Genomic DNA, 23,160 nt, shown 5'->3' on the forward strand with positions numbered 1-23,160 from the left:
CTAACTAAATTGTATTTTTGTCATTTAAAAAGTTATAAAATGTTTACTCTGTCAATTCCAAACAATTCTGACTCAGTAAGGTTGAGAAAGGTTGGACACATATGTGATATTAATTTTTACTCTTTCTTATTTTAATCAGGGGGGAAACATTCCCTGTAAATGCCATTTAAAAATTCTGCAGTGATACAGAGTTCTGTCCTGAGAGAATATTCACATTACAAAGTAACTTTATTCCATGTCTCAGTAAATAAAGCTGTCTACTGCCAACCTGAGTTCCATCCTCAGGATGCACATGGTAGAAGAGAATCAATGACTGTAACATGTCCTCTAACCTCAATATAGATGCCATGGCACAAGAATATGCACAGATACACACACACACAGCAAATATAAATAAAAAATATAAGGAAACCCTTATATTCTTTCTAATTGTTCTAAATGTTCTTTTCTAATTGCATTTACGTGAGTTGAGGCCAGTGAGTAATGTTAAGAAATATTTATGGTGGGAAGTCTATCATTACTCATAGATTTATTGATTGACAAGAAAGAACAAAATAAACATTATATGATGATCCAGAAGAATGAAAACTAGTGGTTAAGACCAGATCTGATGTTATGCCTTTGGAATCTCTGTACTCAGGAGACTAAGGTAGGAGGGTGGCAAGTTTGAAGCTAGCCTGGGCAACACAGCAAGTTCTTTCAAAACAAAAAGACTAACATTGGGAAGGATGATCATGGTGAAGGGAGATAAGGGCATAGGAACAAATTCCCTATTGACCATTGACAATTGGATGTGGTGATAAGCATCTGTAATCTTAGCACTGGATAGGTGAGCAGGAAAGTTCCAGGCAATACTCAGGTGGACAGTGAGTGCAAAGCCAACCTCTGCTCATAAGACTTTATCATGAAGAGAAAAATTAAAAGAAGCTGTGACAATAATCTGGCTACATGGATACTTAATGTAGAAGAATTTATAGCAAGCTGAAAAGAGATTACATTGGATATACTTTATTCTTAAAGAGAAAAATGTAATTTAATTTATAAATGGAAATGGTAGTTTCAGGGTGTTTTGAAAACTTAGCACCAAAAATAGCTTTCTCTGAGTTTCTGTTAAGAACTGGAGTAGCGTCTCTGGGAGATGGCGAATCGTTTAGCTGCCTCTGCAGTTGTTTTCAGTACAGGGCTGTTTGGATTCAATGAAGAATTAAAATGCATAAAAACAGTTTTGAATAAATTCAGTTTTAATGATGTTTAATGATTATTTAATCATATTTAAACCACTGTCTTCCATATTCTTCAGCAGTCCTTGTCTATTTATTATAAGAAGATTTTTATATTAAAATAAGTTTGTTTCTTCAAATGAACCCAGGACTGCCAGGAGCCAAAAGTACTGTTGTTGTGGTCACTGTTCTCACAACTATATTTTCTCTTCTCTATTCTTGGACTTTAATATTAGTCCCGGCCTAAAGTCATTGTGTGAATAAAGGTACAAATCTCAATGTAAAGTATTATAATTGAAAGAATATCTATTTCAGCACTTCTGAAATCTTTTGCAGTAAGCATTAGGAACTTACAAGCCACTAGACTGATCTTCCCACATGTCTTACTCAATATTATCTTCAATAAATGGATCACATATATAAACATATGTGGACACAGATATATGTCGGCAGACACATATGTATATGTATATAGGATTTTCAATATTGCTACCACAAAATATAACTGAACTTAAATTATATTAATCAAAACTCATCAGACAAATTATTGCAATGGTTTTAGTGCATTGTAATTGTAGTGAAAGTATTTACCTTTCTCATTAAGAACTCTTTATTTCTATATTTCCTTCTTTGAAATATATCACAATTAAGTGAATGGAGAGCTTTTTAGATTTTAGATTCAGTATTTTTTTTTATATTTCATTTCTTTAATTTCAGGTCTCTACTTACCTTTTCCTGTTTCATACTTAGACTAATCATTTAGGGCACTGGGCAATAATGCAATGAGTCTTTCGGTAGTGCTTATTCTCTCATCCAAGTCTTAACTTGTGGGCTTCACATAACTCACACTATCATTTAAAGTTCATCTTCCCTTTGCCTTCCCAGAAGAAAAATTAGCAAAGAGAAGCAGCTCTACTCTGCTTGGGGGTTTATGCTTATTTGGGTGTGACTATTCAAGTTATCTACAGCAGTTGAAGACCTTGGTTTTCTTGTTACACTGTTTGTTTACTTTTGGTGATTTCCATTTGCAATTAAGTTCTGTCCTATAGATAGTTACATATTCCAAATAGCTACAGCAAACACTTATGCTTTTTATGATGTGCTATACATATTCAGCTTTGCCAGAACAGTGAAAGGTATCTGAATATCCATAGCTAGTGATGAGAAACCTTGATCTTCATGTCATATTACTTGAAGACAGCTGGTCCTCTCAGCTCTGTGGTGGTCATTTGGTCCACATATTCTCATGAAAAGAGTTGAAAATCAGGAGGTGACAGGTTCATTCTGAGGGATGTGAAACTTCTACTCAATGATGGCATCTGTCATCTTAATTCACACATTTTCTCACAGGAAGTCCTAGAGCAAGCCCAAAGTAAGGGGGAGGAAAATGATATATGACCACAGTTTTGTCATTCTACCCTTTGGAATGTTTGGTAGGGTCAAGACAGGAACAACTAAATAATTAAAAGTTCTCGCTGACCAGGCAATGTGGCAGGTACCTACACTCTCCACTCTTTGGATGGCTAAAACAGGACTACTTCAACTTCCAAGGTCAAGGCAGGCTGGACAAATTATGATGCTCTTTTCTCACAGCAAAATAACATAACATTAGCAAATATGGATTTATTAAATGTCTTATACTTTAACTCCACTATAGTACTGTGGCAAGAAAATTAAGTGTTTTTTTTTTTTAAAAATAAAAGAACATTTCAGCAATGTGGAAAGCCCACCAAATAAGTGTTCTAAACTGTAGCTTGAGATAGCAATAAATAAGCTAGAATATTGGTTGTGAAACAGGTATTTGAAAGGGCAGCCACACGGATTTCTAATTAGTTCCCGAGTAAGAGTGTCTCTTCAATATGATTCTCCTATAGCCTCTTGAAATGTTATGGTCTAATAATTTTTTTCTCTTGTGCAAAATTCTTATGAAATGATTAAATTGACTTTAGAGGGGCTCTATTTTTTTTTTCTCGCTAATTTTAAAGAAGTAATTTATGGTTTAATCCCTTAAAATAAAATGAACTTCTCATTTGGTAGCACCCTCTATACTGCTGTTGGCACCACCTTTTCCTAAGATAATTATTATCATGTGTGTCAGGAAAGATGTTAGTGTGCATTTCAATGCTTTTTGATTTTTTTTTAATCAGCACTGTTCCTTGTCTCAATAAATCTCTATTATGATACAAGTTCAATGTTACCTTTTGCTGATGATATTTTCTGCTTCGATGTAGAGGAAAATAAATTTAAAGTAATTGCTTTTAGAAGTTTATTGTTTTTTTTTTAAAAAAATCTCTTGTAAGTAAATAGGATTAAAAGTACTTACTAATGTTTGCTTGCTAAGCTTGCTGAAGAAGATGTTGATAGACGCCCCGAATTACTTTCTTTCTTCCTATTTCATAGTACTTTAAGCTAATTGAGAAACTAATTCATGGTACCAAACTTGAAAATCATTTTGCAGAAAACTTTGATATAAGCATACTATAGGATTTTCATTTTAATTTACTATCATAAAATGGAAGTTTATATGAAAATGGTGTGTGATTTAGATTCCCTTTAAAGTTGAGAACTTATTTTACATTTTTCCAAAAATGGTAGATGCAAATTATTTCATGTTAACATCTCTATTTTGTGTCTTGCTTGATGTTTAAAAAGTAGGATGCTGTTACACAGACTAGAATGGGAATAACATGGGTTTTACATGGTTTTATTCTTGTTTATTTAAAAGCATTCTTTGGAAGGCTCTCAATGTAGCTCATTGTTAAAGCTCATGCTGCTTGAAGCCCAGGGAATTGGTTCCAAGCACCTCTTTTCCCCAATAAATACTCCAAAGCAACAGCAACAAACTTCTATTTATAAGAAGAGAGAGGAAGATAAGATACTGAGGGTGACCTGTAATGTACAAGTGCATTGTAAAGTACAACTCACCTTGGCAAGTATACTTACATATTTGCATAATTTAAGTTGATTATGCAACTGCTGGTTGTGGTTATGGATGATAAATAGGTTGTGTGGGGGCTAGTATCATGGCTGTGTATCATCACATAGAAAGCTAGCCTTCATTGCAGTGTTGACGGAAATTTAGCTCCCATGTCCAAGAACAATTATGTAAGAACAAAATGTAATCCAGGCATGGAGGTGCAGGCCTTTAATCCCAGTCCCTAGGAGGCAGAGGGAGGAAGATCTCTGTGTGTTTCAGAGTAGCCTGATCTATGTACTGAATTCAAGTACAGCCAGAGCTACAGAGTGAGACCCTGTCTCAAAACAACCACAACAAACAAACCAACAAAGAATAAAATGATATAGTTTACCCCAAAGTTGGTTTATTTTCAATGCTGTAAAATTCTGCAATAAATCATATTATTACAAATATATACTTTATTATGGGTATACAAGAATTTTTAAAATTTCCAGTTTGGATGTCTAGAGTTTTAAACTAAGTTTAAAAAATTGCATATTGAACAACTTAATTGGTGATTTTCATCTCAATAGCTTTCCATCAGTTTAAATCTGTATGGGTTCTTCTCCTTCCAACCACGTATGTTTGAAGAGTGAAGAGAGATGCAAAGAATTCAGCTAGGAGAAGGGCTAACGCACAGAAGGCAATGATTCAGCAGGCTTCCACTTCACCATCATCAATGTACCAACATATGAAGTCCCATGACATGTCTTAGTACCAGACTTGAGGCTCATAAATAACTATTAAAACACTTTTGATTCAGGTGCTCATAATCATACACATCCATTTCTTCCTGCAACTCATTATTCTCATATTGTTTTTCGTTTAACAACCATCGATTCCCACTTTATATAAGACCTGTGCCTATACGCTTTAAGAAATAACACTAAACATGACACTTTAAAGCCTTATCTTTATGGAAACTGCAAGGATGTGCAATTATCATTAAACAAATAAAACCATAGTATTTTTGAAAATACAACATGGTGCTTAAAGGGAACTGCTAAATGGATCCATTGATGTAGGGCATGGTAGTAGGGAAGGCAACCTATAGGAAGATCTTACTGGCTACTATTTCAAGAATTAGCAAATAATAAATCTAAAGATGTGAGATGAAAGGATGTTTTGTTTTGAAATAGTATATAGATTCATAGTTGTGTCATGAAAATGCACCCATAATGACAAAATTCAGAAATGTTCCACATATTACTGATTATGATGCAAAAAAAAAAGATGACATTACAGTTGAAATAGTACTGTGACTATTGTGAAAGGCCTAGTTTCATTCAGTTCTGTTACATTAGCAATCTGTGTAATTGATGATTTCCCTTGTTGGTTTATTCATTTTCTTTTTATCTCTTTCTCTCTTTTGTGATGGAGGCTTTGGATAGGCCAAGTTCATTTTTAAGTTTGATTCTCCTGCCTCAGCCTGAAAAACACAAATTTGTAGGTGTGTAACACCAGCTTTAATGTTTCTTGTTCTCTCACCTAGAACCATTAGATTTATTTGTGAAATGGGTCTAGAAGTGATAAATATGGCATGGCATTACTGTGAATATTAACTCATATGATGTATGCTTAGGTATTTAGCATAATGATTCTTTTTGATAAATTAAATTATTATATATAATGATGTTTGACCTCTATCTTGACAACAGTAATTTGAGTTTCATGCTAAGCTCATGAGAATCTGAAAAATCATGGGATTGCTTATTCCTAGTGTTTTGCATTGTCTTCTCTGAGTCTCTCTTCTACGTTTGTAATATTTTCCTTCTCAGCATATACCAAGTTTTTTCCTATGGGTAGAGATAGGCACTCATGGTTTTCTGACCTTGTATTAGAACATTAACCAGAAAAAAATCCCAAGCCTATAATTCAGTCTTGCAAAATAGCTGAGTGTAATACACACACGTGTGTGTGTGTGTGTGTGTGTGTGTGTGTGTGTGTGTGTATGGGTATACATGAATATGAGAGAGAGACAGAGAGAGAGAGAGAGAGAGAGAGAGAGAGAGAGAGAGAGAGAGAGAGAGAGAGAGAGAGACTTAGAAAGTGGCTTCAGTAATTCTGTGGGTATGGACCATTGTCAAGGCCTTAACAAACCATTCTTCCAGGTGTACACTTTTTTTGACGTTGGACACCTTGGATGTGGCATTTGAGACCTTCAATGTCTTCATCTCGCCTGTCCTTCATCTGTCAAAACCATACTTATGTTTCATAACTCATAACAAATACTTTTTTTCTTTACTTTACCTGAAATTTAACCTTCCTTGTCTTTTAAAACCATTTGAGTCTTTGTGGCATAATGTTACACCATCAATTATGAAGCCTTTTTTAGGAACCAGGTTTGTGAAGTCTTGTTTTTGTCATAGTATCTAGGATCTGCCTCTTTGTCCAGTGGCTTTCTAACAATTGTTTGCACACAGATGTTTGAAGGAGAACATACGTGAAGCAAGTCATCAGATTTATGCTCTTTGAGTCTCATTTGTTGAACTAAGACAGAAACATATTTTTAAAATTCAAAAATCGATCGGCCAGTTGTCAGAAAAACTGACTATAAAGTGCATTTCTATTTTTAATTTAAGAAATCAAAATGCAATAACTTTATTTCCTAGAATTATCTCCAATATAATATTGAGGTTTAATCAAGAAACATTTAACCAGGCAGTGGTGGCACATGCCTTTAATCCAAGGACTTAGGGGGACAGAGGCAGATGCTCTCTGCATTTCAGGCCAGACTGGTCTACAGGGCCAGTTTCAGTACAGCCAAGGCTAATATACAGAGAAACCTTGTCTCAAAAAGCAAAGCAAAACAAAACAAAACAAAAAATAAGGAAAGAAATATTTTATTTAGCAGAAATAAAAATATAAAACCATATTTGTATACATTAAACATTGTAACACTTATTTGCCTCAGTTATTATAGTTTCTTGAAAGTAAGTCCTTAAAATAATTCCTGGTATCTAAAAATACGTCGTAACTACAGTCAAGCTGTCATGCTCTAGTCAACCTAATCACTTCTAATTATTTTAGAGCATAATGTACTTAGGAATAAGTAACAAATACACATACACACACAAAGAACATAGAACTTAACATAATGATTAGAATTTTCAAAGCAGCCCTTGCCCTTTATTTCAGTGAAAGTAAATGCTCACATTAAAACAAATCTATTTAAGCTTACGAACAACAGAAACAACAACAACAAAACAATTGCTGGTGTCATCCCCAAATCTGTGATACAGGACCTTTATTTCATAATTTCTTATAGTACCTAATATAGGCACTATGTTACTAAAAGGCCTTTCATTAGGGAATGTACTTTCTGAGAGAATGGAATAGAGTTCAATTAATATAAGTCATATTAACAGCAATGTTTCGTGGTTTTGTAACTTCTATGCCAGCTAATGAATTAAGCATGTTATTAAATATGTACATTCTGGGAACAACACAGCTTCCCATGCCTTAATATCATCTTTTCACTAATAGCATGAAAATCCTCAGGGAAATGTCAGTTGGGAGGTCACTGCGTTCTAGAATTAGTAGAGGAATTTGCTTCAAAACTACATTCCTTGACAACTCTCCATGTATTGCACAGTGGAGGTGACATTGTTTTTCTTGTTGTATTCAGTATATCTATAGGAAATAACTTATGTCTATTTTTCTCAGAAGTGGGATACAAACAACCTGTTAGTTGGAGGGAAAACATGCCCTTTCCGTTGAATCAGCCATCTTGTCTATGTCTTCCTAAGCAGGCAGACATGGTTTTGTGAGTTCTAATTTAAGGGGTACTACTTTTTCCCCTTCATTTGAAAGTAATTTTCTTCCCTCATTGTTATTATTTTTGTATAAATTTAAAAATGCTTGCTCAAAAATTACAATAACAATCTTAATTCAGAGCAAGACAATATATCACCACCGAAATGAAACTGAATTGAGTAATTATTGCATTTCTTTGTTCTGGACAAAAATTTCTATAAGAGCAAAATGTTGAAATATGGTTTTCAAGAAAGAAATAATTGTGTTATCTTTAAATTTCATCTATAAAATTGATTATAAAAGCCTGGCGGTGGTGGCGCACGCCTTTAATCCCAGCACTCAGGAGGCAGAGGCAGGCGGATCTCTGTGAGTTCGAGGCCAGCCTGGTCTACAGAGCGAGATCCAGGAAAGGCGCAAAGCTACACAGAGAAACCCTGTCTTGAAAAAACCAAAAAAAAAAAAATTGATTATAAAATATCAGCTCTCATTCTTTATAGTTTCTTTTAATTAGGACAGCAGAAAAAAGGTACATTTAAAGCACATTTATTTGACCAAATGATCAATGTTTTTTGCATATTTTTCAAGGCTAGAAGTATGGAGAGAACATAGAGAGATAAGACATGTTCCACAAAACAGTTGGAGAATAATTATGTATGTCTGTTTGATACTTAGCATTCTTAAGATAAGTGAATCATTGATTGGAGTATTAATGCTATTGTGGAAATGCATGTGTTAATGACCTAGATATATTCTATGAATGCTCTGTTCCTCAACATCTTTATTTATTAGCTTCTGCTTTTTTAAACTCATCTTTTTTAAACACCCCTACTGTGTTGCTCCAGGATATCAATTTGGAACATTTAGTTTCCATTTATTTACTATTTGCTTCCCAAAATAAATGGAGAGCCTCTTGAAATCAGGGTCAATAACTTACAGTTATTCCCAATGACACCATGAAGTCAAGCACATTGACATGTACAATTAATGTTTTCTTCATAATTAACAAATGTAGCATGGCTATATTATTAAGAGATGCTCAGGTTTTGCTCTCTGAAGTCATATGATCTTCATACACAACATAGATCTGTTATATTATGTTTTACTCCTCCATGTGTTAATATCCTTACACACACCATGGGAGATAATAGTATCCATCATTACGGATGCAGCCCCATGGATGAATAGTTTACTAGCTTATATAATACCTAGGATTTTGTAGTGGGTAGCCATTCCAGCTTTGATCTGGAAGTTTCAACCCCCATTGAGACTTTGGCAACTGTCACGCCTACAAGGCGGGGCCAAGGGAGGCGCCTGGGGACCCGAGATCTGGATCGTCGGGCGCTCTCTCTGTTGTGGGACCCTGGATAGTGGAGGTGGACCGAGCAGAGCTCCAGAGAACACCACTGGACTGTGATACACCTTCCCCAGACCCCGCGACCTACCTATCTCTTAATTTGTAAGTTATGCCATTAAATAAATCTCCCTTTAACTACGTGGAGTGGCCTTAATAATTTCACCAATATCTGGCGCCCAACGTGGGGCACGAACCCACAACCCTGAGATTATAGTCTTGTATTAGGTTAGAACTTTTTTATTTAGACAAAAAGGGGGAGATGTAGTGGGTAGCCATTCCAGCTTTGATCTGGAAGTTCTAACCCCCATTGAGACTTCGGCAACTGTCACGCCTACAAGGGGGGGCCAAGGGAGGCGCCTGGGGACCCGAGATCTGGATCGGCGGGTGCTCTCTCTGTTGCGGGACCCTGGATAGTGGAGGTGGACCGAGCAGAGCTCCAGAGAACACCTCTGGACTGTGATACACCTTCCCCAGACCCCGCGACCTACCTATCCCTTAATTTGTAAGTTATGCCATTAAATAAATCTCCCTTTAACTACGTGGAGTGGCCTTAATAATTTCACCAATAGATTTCATAGTCAGAACTTTAGAATACAGTAATAATAACTATAGTAAGTAGTACCCATCTACAATATTCTTATAAGAATATAAAAATTCAGATAACAGAGTGAACTCAATGCCATGCCTGATAGAAACATAATCATAATTGTCATATTATCTTACTTAATATAAGTATCAAAACAAAATGAAAATGTTTAGAAATGCCATCTGCCAAAGACTATAGTTTGACATATTTTGAAAGTGAATCAAGTTAAAAATGGTATGAGAACAGAATGATATCTATCTACAGCTACCATGGATGTGTGTGTAAGGCACTATTGAAATCCAACAGCAATCACAAGCTCTATGTTACAAAAAAAATCAATGCTAACAGTAACAGCTGAGAAGAGCCTGTCAATTAAACAGAAAAATTGAAAAATTATATTAAAAAAACAAAAATCTTTCGTTGTGATCTTGAAGTCCAAACATTGCATTGGATTGATTTAGTCATTCTATACTTTAATTGGAACATTTTTTACATGAATTGTAAATTTTGTAAAATAGTTCTAATATATAATAGAACTTCTGAAAAGAACCTAATCTAATCTAATCCAGCAGTGACTATTCTCCATACTTCAAAAAAGCGATTTACAACAGTTCAAAATCATGTCAGGATGTGTTCATCAGTGCATTCCATTAAGTGTTTGCATATCATTGCACAAAGAATTTGCTGAAAGTAAGTTCATCTACAGCCTGGAAGCTTATGGAGAAAATGTATAAAGTCATTAAAAAGTTAAGTGTGTTTAACTATGCAGCTGACTATGGTGCTAAGTAAAATTTATAAATAGCATGTTCTATGAGGGAAATGTTACATATGTGGATTTATATAATAGCTATGTAAAAATAAACACTATTAAGTTTTTGTATCTTCTTAATACAAATTTACATTACTTTAATTTACTTTTAGCTTTATATATGATTCATAAAATATATTTTCTGATTGATTGGTGGGCATACTTTTTAGAAAATCATTTCTCATGGGTATAAAGAATTCAAATGGAAAGATTTCCTAAAGACTCCTCAATTGATAAAAGTTAAGTTTAAAAAACATTCGAGAGGTATTGAGGTGGCTCCTCATGTAAAAATGCTTTCTGTCTGAAGATGAATAGCTTTGTTCACATCTCTAGAAAACAGACACGACTGTGTGTGTGTCTGTAACCACAGGACGGTGTCAGGAAGAGACACGAATGTAGTTGGGAATAGTTGGCCTGTAGCCTAACCTGAGGTGCAGTGGGAGACAGGAGAGTAAGTGGGGTACACTAGAGTAAGATACCCAAATTTTCCTCTGCCATTGTACATATCACAAACAGATGTCCTCAAACATGCTTGTGCACACCACATACAAATACCACACACACACACACACACACACACACCTTACAAAATAAAAATACCTTGCCAACCCAATTTTCTAAATACTCATAATTACTAATTTCTCTTCCAATCACAAAACTTCTCTTTCTAGAGAACTATAGTGAACGAAGAGACTCATGGTTGCAATAGGTACTGAAAATAAGCAGTAGATGAGGGTCAGTCCTAAACAAGATATTTAAACCATTCCTTTCAAGTCTTAGGGAACAGGCAGAAGAGGCATGGAAAGAATCTAAGAGTGAAAGTAAAGAAAGGAGTTGTGAAATGCGGGCTTCTCACAATCCACAGCCACTGCAATCCAGAACTCCTTAAACTATTGCAGAGAGCTGCAGTGGGTCTATAAGAAAGGCTTCTCCACTACTAGGCACAGGGAAAAGAGTAGTCCAGTGAGCCTGCCTCCTCACTACTGAACTATTTGCTACAGACAGAATGAGTGAAAAAAGGAATCATTGCCTATAGTTGTATACTGGCAACCCTGAAAGCCTCCAATGAACAGTCTCATCAAATATTCATATATGTAGCACTAGGTAAACTGAATGTTTCATGAAATAAACCAAAACTCTTGTATCTGAGAAAGGGACAAGTGGAGTGGGCTAGTTAAGGGGTGTGTGTGTGTGTGTGTGTGTGTGTGTGTGTGTGTGTGTGTTGAGCACAAAGAGTAATCAAAATGTATTATACACAAATATTATATTATCAAAGAACGTACTTAACAAAAGTAATAAAATACTATGAAATTATTTGGCTAACATTAATAAAAATAATACTAAAATTAGCATAACTTGAATGCAGATAGTACATTCAAAAGATGTTTGTTGATGTTTTGGTTTGTTCTTTGAGTCCGGTTTTTTTTTTTTTTTTTTTTTTTTTCTGGGTAGCCCTGGTTGTCCTGAAACTCTGTAGACCATGCTGGCCTGGAACTCACAGAGATCCGCCTGCCTCTGTCTCCCGAGTGCTGGGATTAAAGGTGTGCACCGTCACCACTCGGGTTGCATTCAAGGGTCCACAAGGCAGAGAACCAGAATGACACAGCGATAGAGAAAGTCCAAACTGATGACAAGCATGAGAATGAAAAATAGGTCACATAGAACATCATTTCAAAGGAAAAAATGTTTCCTCAAAATGTAACCATCTAAAAAAAAAGATAAGAATCCACACACTGGGACATCAGTTCTGCCACAAGAGCCTTGCAATTATCTGGATTCATACTGTTCAGTAAATACAAAGATAAGTTTTTTTTCCATAAACAAGTTAATAGTATTTAGGAGAAAGCTATACTTCTTTTGCTTCTTTTTATGAAATGCACATTAATCTTAAGAGGGTTTGCACAAAACTGGTGACTCTATTTCTTGAAGTTCATTGAATCTGGAAGATATCAATATTTATGTATGCTTTGTGTCTTTAAGGAAAATAAAAAAAATATGTAGAGTACATGTGATATAGACAGATGTAGACCTCAGGTCCTTCTAAACTTTACCCAGGATGGTGGTTTATTTATAATGAATTTTCTGTAGAATTATGATGTGAACTTTTGAAATGTGACTTCATTTTAAAGCTTTGTTTTTATATTTGAACTGTATACAAATATCTTAGAATCTTATGCACATCTTGGATGAATATACAATTCTCCCTTCAGAGATAATCACTATATTTTCACATGTTTTCATTATGCTTATGATGACATTTTTGTGTGCCAACCTTCCTTTAGTGTGTTTTCACTTCTGTACTCCAATGCATCCACATCTGCATGTATGAGCTTTGCTATTTTATTTTACTTAATATATAAGCCTTACTCCACATTATCATATACTCATAAAGTTTATGACTTTACAATGCTCAAGTCAAGATTGCAAATCATTAAGAAGAATATATATTTCTGATCTCAAATAATTTGTTAATATAAATAGAAAAATGTATAAATTATGCATTATATTAACATAATGTGATTATATAACAACAATCTAACTCTGAAATATGTATTTATATTATAAATAGATCATAAATCAAGTATTATATGATAGACAACAACATCCTCATTTATCTTTGTTCTGTAGACTCATTCACTTGAAGAAAATTTGAAGAATACAGCACATAGTAGGGGATTTCTTCTGAAAACAAAAGGAGAAGGCAAATAAGTCTTGTAGATAAGCCTAATGGGTTACCTTCACTCCTCAACAATTTTGTTCTAGGATGCATTTCAATATTCGTTTTCTCCCATACATTTTCTGCTATCCCATTATTCATACTTGGTGCAATTTTCAACTTCTACCTCTGATGAGATTGTGAATCTCGCCCATTCATTGAGTTGATATCACGTATATTTCATTGCTTGCACATGGTTATCCTTCGACTCTTGTGTAAATGAAGGAGTGAGTGGTAGAGAAATGTGAACCTTTCTAAACAGGTTGGATTTGGCTTCTTTTGGAGGGTGAGGGCTGGGTAGCTATTTTTATACTTACAATTAGTTACCAAAATTTCTCAAAAGCTGCTAAAGCCATTAGCAGGCAGCTGCCCTAGGATGTTTGGTGACTGAAAAATCTGTAAAGCACCCCCCACCCACCCTGCCAGCATCTCCAATGACTCTCATTCCTTTAATGCACTTAGCTGCATACCACTTTGACTTCTTTTTCTAAAGCTGAATTTTGAGTCTCCTTGAATAAACATAATAAATATGTCTGAAGTCAGGCCCTACAGCCTGGAGCCCTGGGAACAAATGGACAACGAAGTGTCTGTAAACTTTATACTGTCATGAGAAAGAGAGAGAGATGAGAAAGAAGATTCTCCAAAGTGATTCATCTGAAAAGAAAATCTTCCCATTCAAAACTGCAGAAAAGTGTGTGTGTCTAAATATTCAGGGTTTGAAGTAGGGATGTAGATAGCTCTAAGCCATTGCCCTCCTTTGAAAAATACCAAAGTCTGGGCTGTGGCTGAGATGAGGAGCTGAGAAAAAGAAGGAGGAAGTCTTTGGTTATGATTTCATCTAAGCTGGTAAGACTAATGATTTAAATAATGTCTTCCTTTTGATTTGATATAGGACAGCTCAGCATACTTTGGTCCACTTATCTCTATGGTAGCAAAGTCTAGGATGAATGTGGCTGCCATTAATGTACATACTCAATCTAAGAGAGTGCTTTTAAAAAGTGTTCTGTTCCTCTGTTCAGCTTAGTTTTCATTTATATTTTCAAGAATAACTGACCTCCAATAAAGCACACTAAGAGTTTGTTTAACAATAAGGTAATTTAATTAGCTGTTCTGAGCAGTTAGGTAATTTGATTAAGATTATACTGTCTGATAAATTAATTAATCCTATATACAAGTATATCTATTTAGACAAAAGCACTATACTTCTGGCCTTCACACTACCGTATGGTCTCTTGGAAGTTCCTTAAATCCCTGTTGAAAGAATTTAAGCATTAAGTATTTGCAATGAAGTTTTGTTTCTCAGAGTACTACAGAAATTAATGATCTCCAGAAGTTAATGTTCAAAATTCTATGAGTACAATGCAAGCTTCTCAATAGAAGAATCTTACTGTACATAATAAAGGGAAAATAATCTTGTTATCAAATATATTTTCCTACTTTCCTCCAGTGATGATGAAGAAGGAGGAGGAGGAGGAGCAGGAGGGGAAGAGGAGGAGGAGGAGGAAGAGGAGGAGGAGGAGGAAGAGGAGGAGGAATAAGAAGTTCTGTATGACTCATAGAGAGGGCAACCAGTAGTCTAGTACTTAGAGAAATTTAACATCTTTCTTTCCTCTTTTAAAAAACAGTTGTTCTGGTCTTTGCCTCAGTATCTCAATGCTTCCTTCTTACATAAGTAAAGTAATCCCCAGTAGGGTGTTAGTTGATGGCCTTAGGGTGTTACCACCATCAAGGGTGTTTGCATTTTAATGGAAGGCTTTAAAAGAACTTCAAGCATCTAGTCTGAGTGCAATAAATCTCCATTGGTGGAGTTTGAAGCAAAGTGATAGATTGGGCAGGAGATATCTGTGGTGAAAGGAGCCCACTGGGTTTATTCTAATCACAGCGTGAATTAAAGTGTTCCTACTTAGTGGTAGCCTGACTTTTGCTTCCAGAGAGAAAGTTGTGAGGACAGCTCCTGTGGCCTGAATAATGAAGCACTCCTTAGCAGTTTCATTTTCTTTAAAAGCAAAACAAGTCAGAGGGCTAAAAGTTCAAATCTTTGAACTCTCCTTTCCTGTCCTGTTTTCTCCATGGCTGTCCCAAATGTATACCTTCTTACTTGTGCTTGAGGGGTACAGGTAGAAGATGGTCATCCTTTCTCTGTTTCAGAGTTTGTGTATATGCCTTCTTTCTTCCTTTTCTTTTCTTTTCTTTTCTTTTTTCTTTTATCTTCTAGAGGCTTTTTTGATCACTGGAATTGACAGTGCAGTGTACTTGTGAAGTTTGGGAGTAGGAAAAGTGGATTAACAAATAGATCAACATATTTTTAAAAAATAAAAAGAGTAAGACACTGACTTTTTTTGTCCCCCACAAAGTTCTGAGAGTAAAACAGATTCATAGATGTCTGCGATCAGGACTGCTTGAGTGATAATGGTGTGACCCCCACTGACTGTGGACTCTCCACACACACAGAGCCTGAAACAGGACATACTGACACAGAACAAAGAGTAGACTCAGCTAGATAATGTGGAGAGGAGGAAGAATTTTCATAGAAATAGTAACAGAAGCAACCTTCTCAAAAATGTTATAACAAGAGACCCATTTCACCCACTGTTCAGATCAGTGTGATGGTACAGCATCTGTAATCCTAGTATGTGGGGTGATGGGGTGCTAAGAAATGTGTGAAATGAGTTCAAAGTCAAGCTTCAGATATATAATGTAATATTCTTTCAAAAGAAAAAGAGAAAGATTTAAAAAGAAAAAAAAAGACATTCAGTAGAACCCAATATAAAATGATACATAAATGGTGGAATAAAATAGTAAAACTGGAAAAGAAGATTGGGCCAAGTATTCGAAGGTCTGTAGTAAGGCCATCATGGATTGTGGGGCAAATAAGGAAGATATTTTCAATCATATGTAATATATTGATGTAAATATGTATATATATATGTATATATATATGTATGTATATACACACACATATAAGAAATATTCTTCTGAAATTATGTTGGAGTGCTGTCTGAATATGAGGCTCTAGACTGGAGCCAAGGGAGGAGGTAGGTCTTAGAAGAGACTGGATCTGTAACAGTGGACCCAATGAAAAATAAAGAATGATGTGGAACAGGAGTGGGACATAGACAAGAACATGAACATAAAGAGATATCTTCAGAGAGATGATATTTGAGGATGCGAAAGAGGAAATGATACATCCAAGTGTGGACATTTGGCTTAGTCAGTCAGGTGCCATTTTGCTGAACAAGGGAAAGAAAAATAGGTTTTAATGGGGCATATGCTGAGTTCAGATTTGGATAAGCTGAGTCTTAGATTATTATAGAACATCTAAGCAGGGATGTCGACTAGATGGGCATCAATCTGTCTGCATCCCGGAGGAAGATCTGGGCTGTAGATGTATGTTTAGCCATTAGTCCTAGCATCTAAGTGATGACGATAGAGGAGTTCACTCAGGGAGAATGGGTACTATCAGAGGCCTGTCGATTGATTCCAAGCAAATGATCAGTTAAAAAGCCAGAAGAATCACAGTGAAGAATAAGAACACGTAGCTGGAGAGATACATCAGAGCAATAAGCAGAAGGGTATCCATATTGATTTACAAGACAGATAAAGTTGCAAATAAGCCCCCTACTCTCAGTCCAAAGGCCTCCAGGATCTAATGCCAGGCATTAAGTCCAGCAGTCTCAGTCTGTGTTCCTTCTGCTGTTTGAGCTGTGTCAGTTCAACAGACGTACTGCTACACATCCATGGTTCCTATGCTCCCATTTCTTTCTCATGTTGTCAGAGAAGTGTGCTTTTCTTCTACACGCTTAACATCCCTTAAAATTTTCTTCTAATGTTTCCCCTGCCATCTTTCTTTCCTGAAAATGGAAGTCTCATCAACTAGCCTATGCCCCTACTACTACACAGATTGTAACTTCTGTGTGGGACCTAGCACATTACAAATTACATTGTAGTTATTTATGAACAAGATTCTTCCCTCTTGGCCAGAATATAAGCTCCTGAAGATGAAGAACTCACTCCTCTAAATTAGCCTCCATAGTACACTGCCTTGAAAACAGCAGGTACTTAGTAATTATTTGCTCAATGACCACATATATTACTTATATAATATAAAAGAAAGACAGTTTTTTAATCTTCTGATGAAACAAGGGACTTCAGCAGAGACCAGCATAGAAATGCTTGAGGACAAAGGATAGATGTATCTGATGTCTGTGGTATATCTAGGCACATATTGGCCAAATAAATAATGGAGGCCCTAGCAAAAGCACATTCATAATACTGAGGCAAAAATGAGGACATAATGGTAAATATTCTTATTTGTCTCAAAGACTCTAAGTACTACATTTTTGTATTTGGTACTTTCTTACAAAAATGGTGAATGCTTCACTGTATATTAGATTTTATAACTTAAGAGATTAATCTTCTCTAATGTGAAGGATAAGAAGTGCTAACAATAAGCACATTTTTATTTTTCCTAAAGACAAATTTAACATACTACGTAAGCAGTTTCTCAGTGATGTCCTACAAATATTTCCAAGCCTTTCCAATTCACTCTTGTATATTAAAAACAGGACAACTTCGTGGGATTGTTCAGTTAAATAGAATAAGGGTTAAATGATAACTTGACTTATCTTTTAAATGACAAAAAATAAAGAAATTGCAAGACCTTTTCACACATTAGAGATGTATTGTCATTTATCATCTAGATATCAGGCTAGCAGTGCGAAGTAATAAAACATATCATCGAAAAATGTGCTATAGGTCTGAATCATTCTTTCATTCCACCTCCCAGCTAACTGTAGTATTAAATCAAACAAGCAGAACATTTCCTTAGGCAGCCATTGCCTTTTAATTTCCTGAAGAACCTTAAAATATCATTCATTACAAGTACTACACATACTTGGTTTTTAAAAGTCTCATAAATCAATAGCAGGCTGACTGTAATAATTATTACAAGTTAGTGCATAATTTTCGCGCTGAAGGCTGAATGCAGAACTTTAGCATATGCAAACGAGGCAATTCAAACTGTGTATAGATATTAATATGAAGAAGCAGGTAACGAGGTGCAGGCTATGAATTATGCATCAGGAGTGGCTGATCTTCAATGAGGAAAATGAATTCAGCATGTAATCTAATTAGTGATGGAAGTCTATTACATCTAACTGCAAAAGCAACCGTCCTTGAAACAAATTTATTTACAGTCCATGTTACCACTTGAAACAACTTTGAAATGATGTGTCAGACAACAGCTTAATTGTAAAATTTTTTGTTTGTTTGTCTCAGTTCCAGACCTGGAAGGCCTCCGAAGAGGACTCAAAGTGTCACCTCCCCAGAGAACTCTCATATCATGCCACATTCTGTCCCTGGCCTCATGTCTCCGGGAATAATTCCACCAACAGGTAAGGGTGTGATCATTTATGCCAAGACATTAAGCATCAACCAGTATCACAGATTTTACACGTACCCACCATTATAATGATATTTACATGCTTTGGTTTTATTTTGTGAACACGAAGATAATGTTCTCATAAGAGGTTATTTTAAAAATGCATCAGGATTACTAAGATTTCCTTTATAAAAATAAAATGGAATGAGCTTGATTAAAGTGCTAGAAGTCCTTTGAATTATCCCCTACAAATTTTATAAAACAAAAATTACTAGTCCTAGGGTTTTTTTTTAACTAAAAATTAGAAGCTCAGAAACAAAAGTAACTCCCCAAAGTCAACTGCTGAGAGACAACAATGACTATTCAAACCTTCTTGTCTAGATTCTGAACAATTTCACTCCAATATAATTCAGGAATACAGATACACATGCAAAAAGAAGACAAAAAAAGCCAAAAATGCAAATTTTTTCAGATAAATACATTTCCATTACAACCATTTAAAGGAAGGTTTTTAAGACTTTTGAAGATATATAAGTGACAACATACTGTAGCGTGTAAACACACATTGTATACTATAAATGGCGATAAATCATAAGAAAAAATAGCTCATTTGATTTATGTCACTTGGATATGTTCATTAATTCTTTAATGTAATTTTCTATGCTTGTGCCCACTTTTGGTTTTCAGCAGGAAAGAGCCAGAGCTATGATCAGATTAACATAATGATTACATTATATAACATACATTGCTCTTGCTTAAGGAGGAGATGCATGACTGTTATGCAATACATTTAAAACAACAGAAATATCTTGAAATATATTTTTCAAGTTATTTCCTATTTCTTTCTGCATAGCACAGCTGGCCACAAACTTGAAATCCTTCTGCCTCAGCCACAGGAAATGCTGAGTTAGAGGCATACACTACCAACTGAAGCTAAATAGTTTCTTTTATTTCTGAACTTTTATTAGTATTGTCTTCTTTTGAACATTCTCTTTTTCTCTGCTCTAATATAATCATGGACATCTAGTCACATTCAGTAGTTGAGTTAAAGTTCCTTGAACTTAATGGATATTCAATACCTGAAACTCAATTTTGTGAATATTTATCAAGTATCATTTCAGCTTGGTTTTATGCTATTTTTATATTTAGCACTATTCTTATCAATGATTCAAAAATTCCTATTTTTCTGTATTTATAAATAAGTGTATCTGTGTAAATATGATGTAAAGTCTATGTGCATGGTGTATGTGCATGTGTGGGTACAGATTTGTGTGTGTGTGTAGGCCAAACAATGACATTTGGTGTCAAATTTTATCACTTTCTGCAATATCCTCTGATAGTCTCTCATTGAACCTTGAGCTGAGCTTGTGGCCAGCAAGCCCACTCATCCTTCTGTCCCACCCACCACAAAATATTGGCATAACAGGTGGGCACTGCCACACCCAGCTTTTGTGTAGAGTTTTAAACTCAGGTCCAACTACTTGTAGAGCAAACACTCCTAATCCACTGAGCCATCACTTCAGTTCCAAATAATTGAAATTACTATTGAGATTGGGATTTTTATGCTGGAAATTTTATCTAGAAAACAAAAAACACACATATACATGTATGTAAATTAATAGTTTAAAACGACCCAGTTGCCAGGCAAGTGTTTTCCAGGTCACTTGCTTCTCACCATAGTGAATCTCACTGTCCAAAATTCTAATCTCAAATTTGCCATTTGGAAAAGAAATTGGTAGTGTGCAATGAAGCTTGAATTATTCATGTTTAAGTAGTTGATCAAATGTCCTCTTGTCAATTACTTTTTTTTCCTTGTTGTTGAGACAAATGCCAAAGAAAAGAGACTAAGAAGGAAGGATTTAGTCTGTCTCGGGGTCTCAGTCAAATCTATTACCTGCTGTTTCTAGGTGAGTTTAACTCAGAACATCGAAGGGTGAAGGGTGATAAAGAGTCGCTCACTTCCTGGTGGTAGGCTGGAAGCAGAGACACAAGACAGAGCATGCTCATCTTAGTCTTCCTTCTGTTCGATTGGATTCTGGCCCCAAATTCAAGCCCCGGTATGTTGGATGGAGTGCACCGGGAAAGCAGTTCCTCTTGTGCTGTTGACACAGCTTACACTGTCAGCTCTGGAGACGCCTTCACAGACTAAGGCACAAGTATGCTTCCCTTATACAGGTGCCTCTCAGTCCAGTCCAGCTGGCAAAATTAACCACCTTACTGCTCTTTGAAATTTTTGTTGTCTTTTAGTCTATATGGGAATTTTTTTGGTGTGTTTTATAGCTGAGATATTCAAGTGTGAGGAGAGGAAGATTTGATGTAAATAATTTTACGTCGATTTTTCTAATTAATCGTTTTAATAATATTTTTCTGTATTTGATAGACTTATGTTGATTTTCAAAAGTTACTTAATCACAGAATGCAATTGCACATTTTATTCATTTAAAAATATTCAAGATCTGGATCTAATTTTGCCTTAATTTTAAAGGCAAAGGTAACACACACATCAATAAACACACTATTTAAGTAGATGATGTCTTCAAAATCTCAGTGGAGCAACACTCATATAACATCATAAAATAACTTTGCAGTATGTGAGGTGAATAAAACAAGTTCATAAACTACAACTCACAAATCAAACATTATGTTACCCTTGAAAAATCTTCCCCCTCAAATATATTACACATTATTGGATGGAAAGAGACATGGAAAGTAGTTCCAACTTGACTCATCATTAGACGTTTATTTTTTCAAGTCAGATCATTTCATGCTTAAGTTGTGGTGCCATTTTCCTGAGGCACACCTTTTATTTCTTTGTTCTTTGTAATGTATTATCAAGCCATAAACCTGGATTTTCATCAAGCTTACCAAGCATTGCACTGTAAAGATGAGGTGATAGTTCCTGAGGAGGGTAAACTGGAGAAGGTGGGGGAACCTAATATGGTTAAATATTCTCTATACCCCTGCCAATGGCTGTGAATAGTCTGGTTTGCTTGTTATAACCTTATTCACCCGTTTTCATCTTTTAGACAATGGTCCTTGATTTGTGGTCACCAGGATGTGAATGTCATTCTCCAGTGGTGTTTCCTTAATGTAGATGCTTTTCTTACACATTTTTTTCCCTAGAAGAAATTTAGATTTTTTTTAGCAAACATGGAAGCATATCTCCACATGGGAACATATTATTTTCTATCTTATTAACCAGAGTTTTAAATTTTCTTTTCTGAAAGCTGCAGATGGCATGTTTCTGACATGAATACACCTATCAAAGTAAAAATATACCAACTTCAAAAATGAACAGAAAGATCCCAAGAGTAAATCTGCCGAGTTTCAAGTCCTAAGGTTCAAGTTGCAGATTATTCATGAAAACTCATATGTCCTTGTAGCCATAGAAGTAACTTTTAACCTTTTAAAACACTGAAATTTTGTCCAGCCTAGTCCTGTTAAAATAAGATCAATTAGATTTGATGAATTTATAAATGTCTATGGATTTATTGCTGGTCACTCAATTATTTTTAATTTTAATGGCTGATATTGGAATTTAAAATAATCTGTTTTCTCAGAAGAAAATGGCTATACACTTTAAAAACATTAATAACTTAGATATTTATAATTCAAAAGATGAAAAACATACCAAATATAAAATTAAAAACCCTACGACATTATCTGTGGTATTTTTACTTGTTTATAATTTTCTTTGCTTGTGTGTAACCTTAGGAAAGGACATGGGTAGGTGGCCCGAAAGTTATGGCTGTGACAAAATGCCATAGCAACTTGAAGTCGCAGTCATGAAAGGAAGATGCCGTTTTGTAGAATCTCACAAGGCAACACACTGCTTGCAGTGGTCACTGCATTTATCCTGACTGAGCACTTGCTATAAATCATTTTTGAAATACACACCAGTTTGGAATAAATTCATCCTAGCAGCGGAACTCTAATAGCATTCGGACTTTTTATAGAACCATGTCTATTATGCAATTAAGGAAAGGATATTTAGGAATTTAGAATACTCCTTTCTTTGTGCCAGAAGTGCAATTTGGATAGAATATTCAGCCAACTTCCTGATTTCATGTTTAGGTCAGAACGCAAACAACTTTTGAAATAAAATTTCTATGTCAAAATTCAGTAATAACATATGAATACCCAATACTTGCATTTGATATTAAAAGAAAAGCTATTCAATATCTACTTTTTTCAAATACACTCAAATTAAATGATTGACTCACAGTTTGCATCTTGCACATTGCTTTTCTCTAATTATGACTTTGTAATCACATGGGCAACACACATTCAGAGTTAACAAAAAAGGCAATAACTCGTGCAATACCATATACTATGTCTAAAGATAAGAATTTCTAGCTTGCAAATTCTTAAATTTTGATAAATT

The 23,160-nt window shown here is 35.2% G+C and overlaps 1 protein-coding gene across 2 annotated transcripts in view; it reads left to right on the forward strand.

Annotated features, from left to right (window-relative positions):
* Positions 1-23,160, forward strand: part of Dach1 (dachshund family transcription factor 1) — a 392,321-nt gene that overhangs the window by 139,491 nt on the left and 229,670 nt on the right. For both annotated transcript variants that reach the window (XM_052732605.1, XM_052732606.1), the window contains exon 2: positions 18,674-18,789. In XM_052732605.1, the coding sequence (XP_052588565.1) occupies positions 18,674-18,789 (116 nt within the window). The remainder of the gene's footprint in view (positions 1-18,673; positions 18,790-23,160) is intronic.

This window comes from Peromyscus californicus, unplaced genomic scaffold (assembly GCF_007827085.1).
Source record: "Peromyscus californicus insignis strain IS unplaced genomic scaffold, ASM782708v3 Scaffold_12__1_contigs__length_115047231, whole genome shotgun sequence".
Taxonomy (NCBI): Eukaryota; Metazoa; Chordata; class Mammalia; order Rodentia; family Cricetidae; genus Peromyscus; species Peromyscus californicus.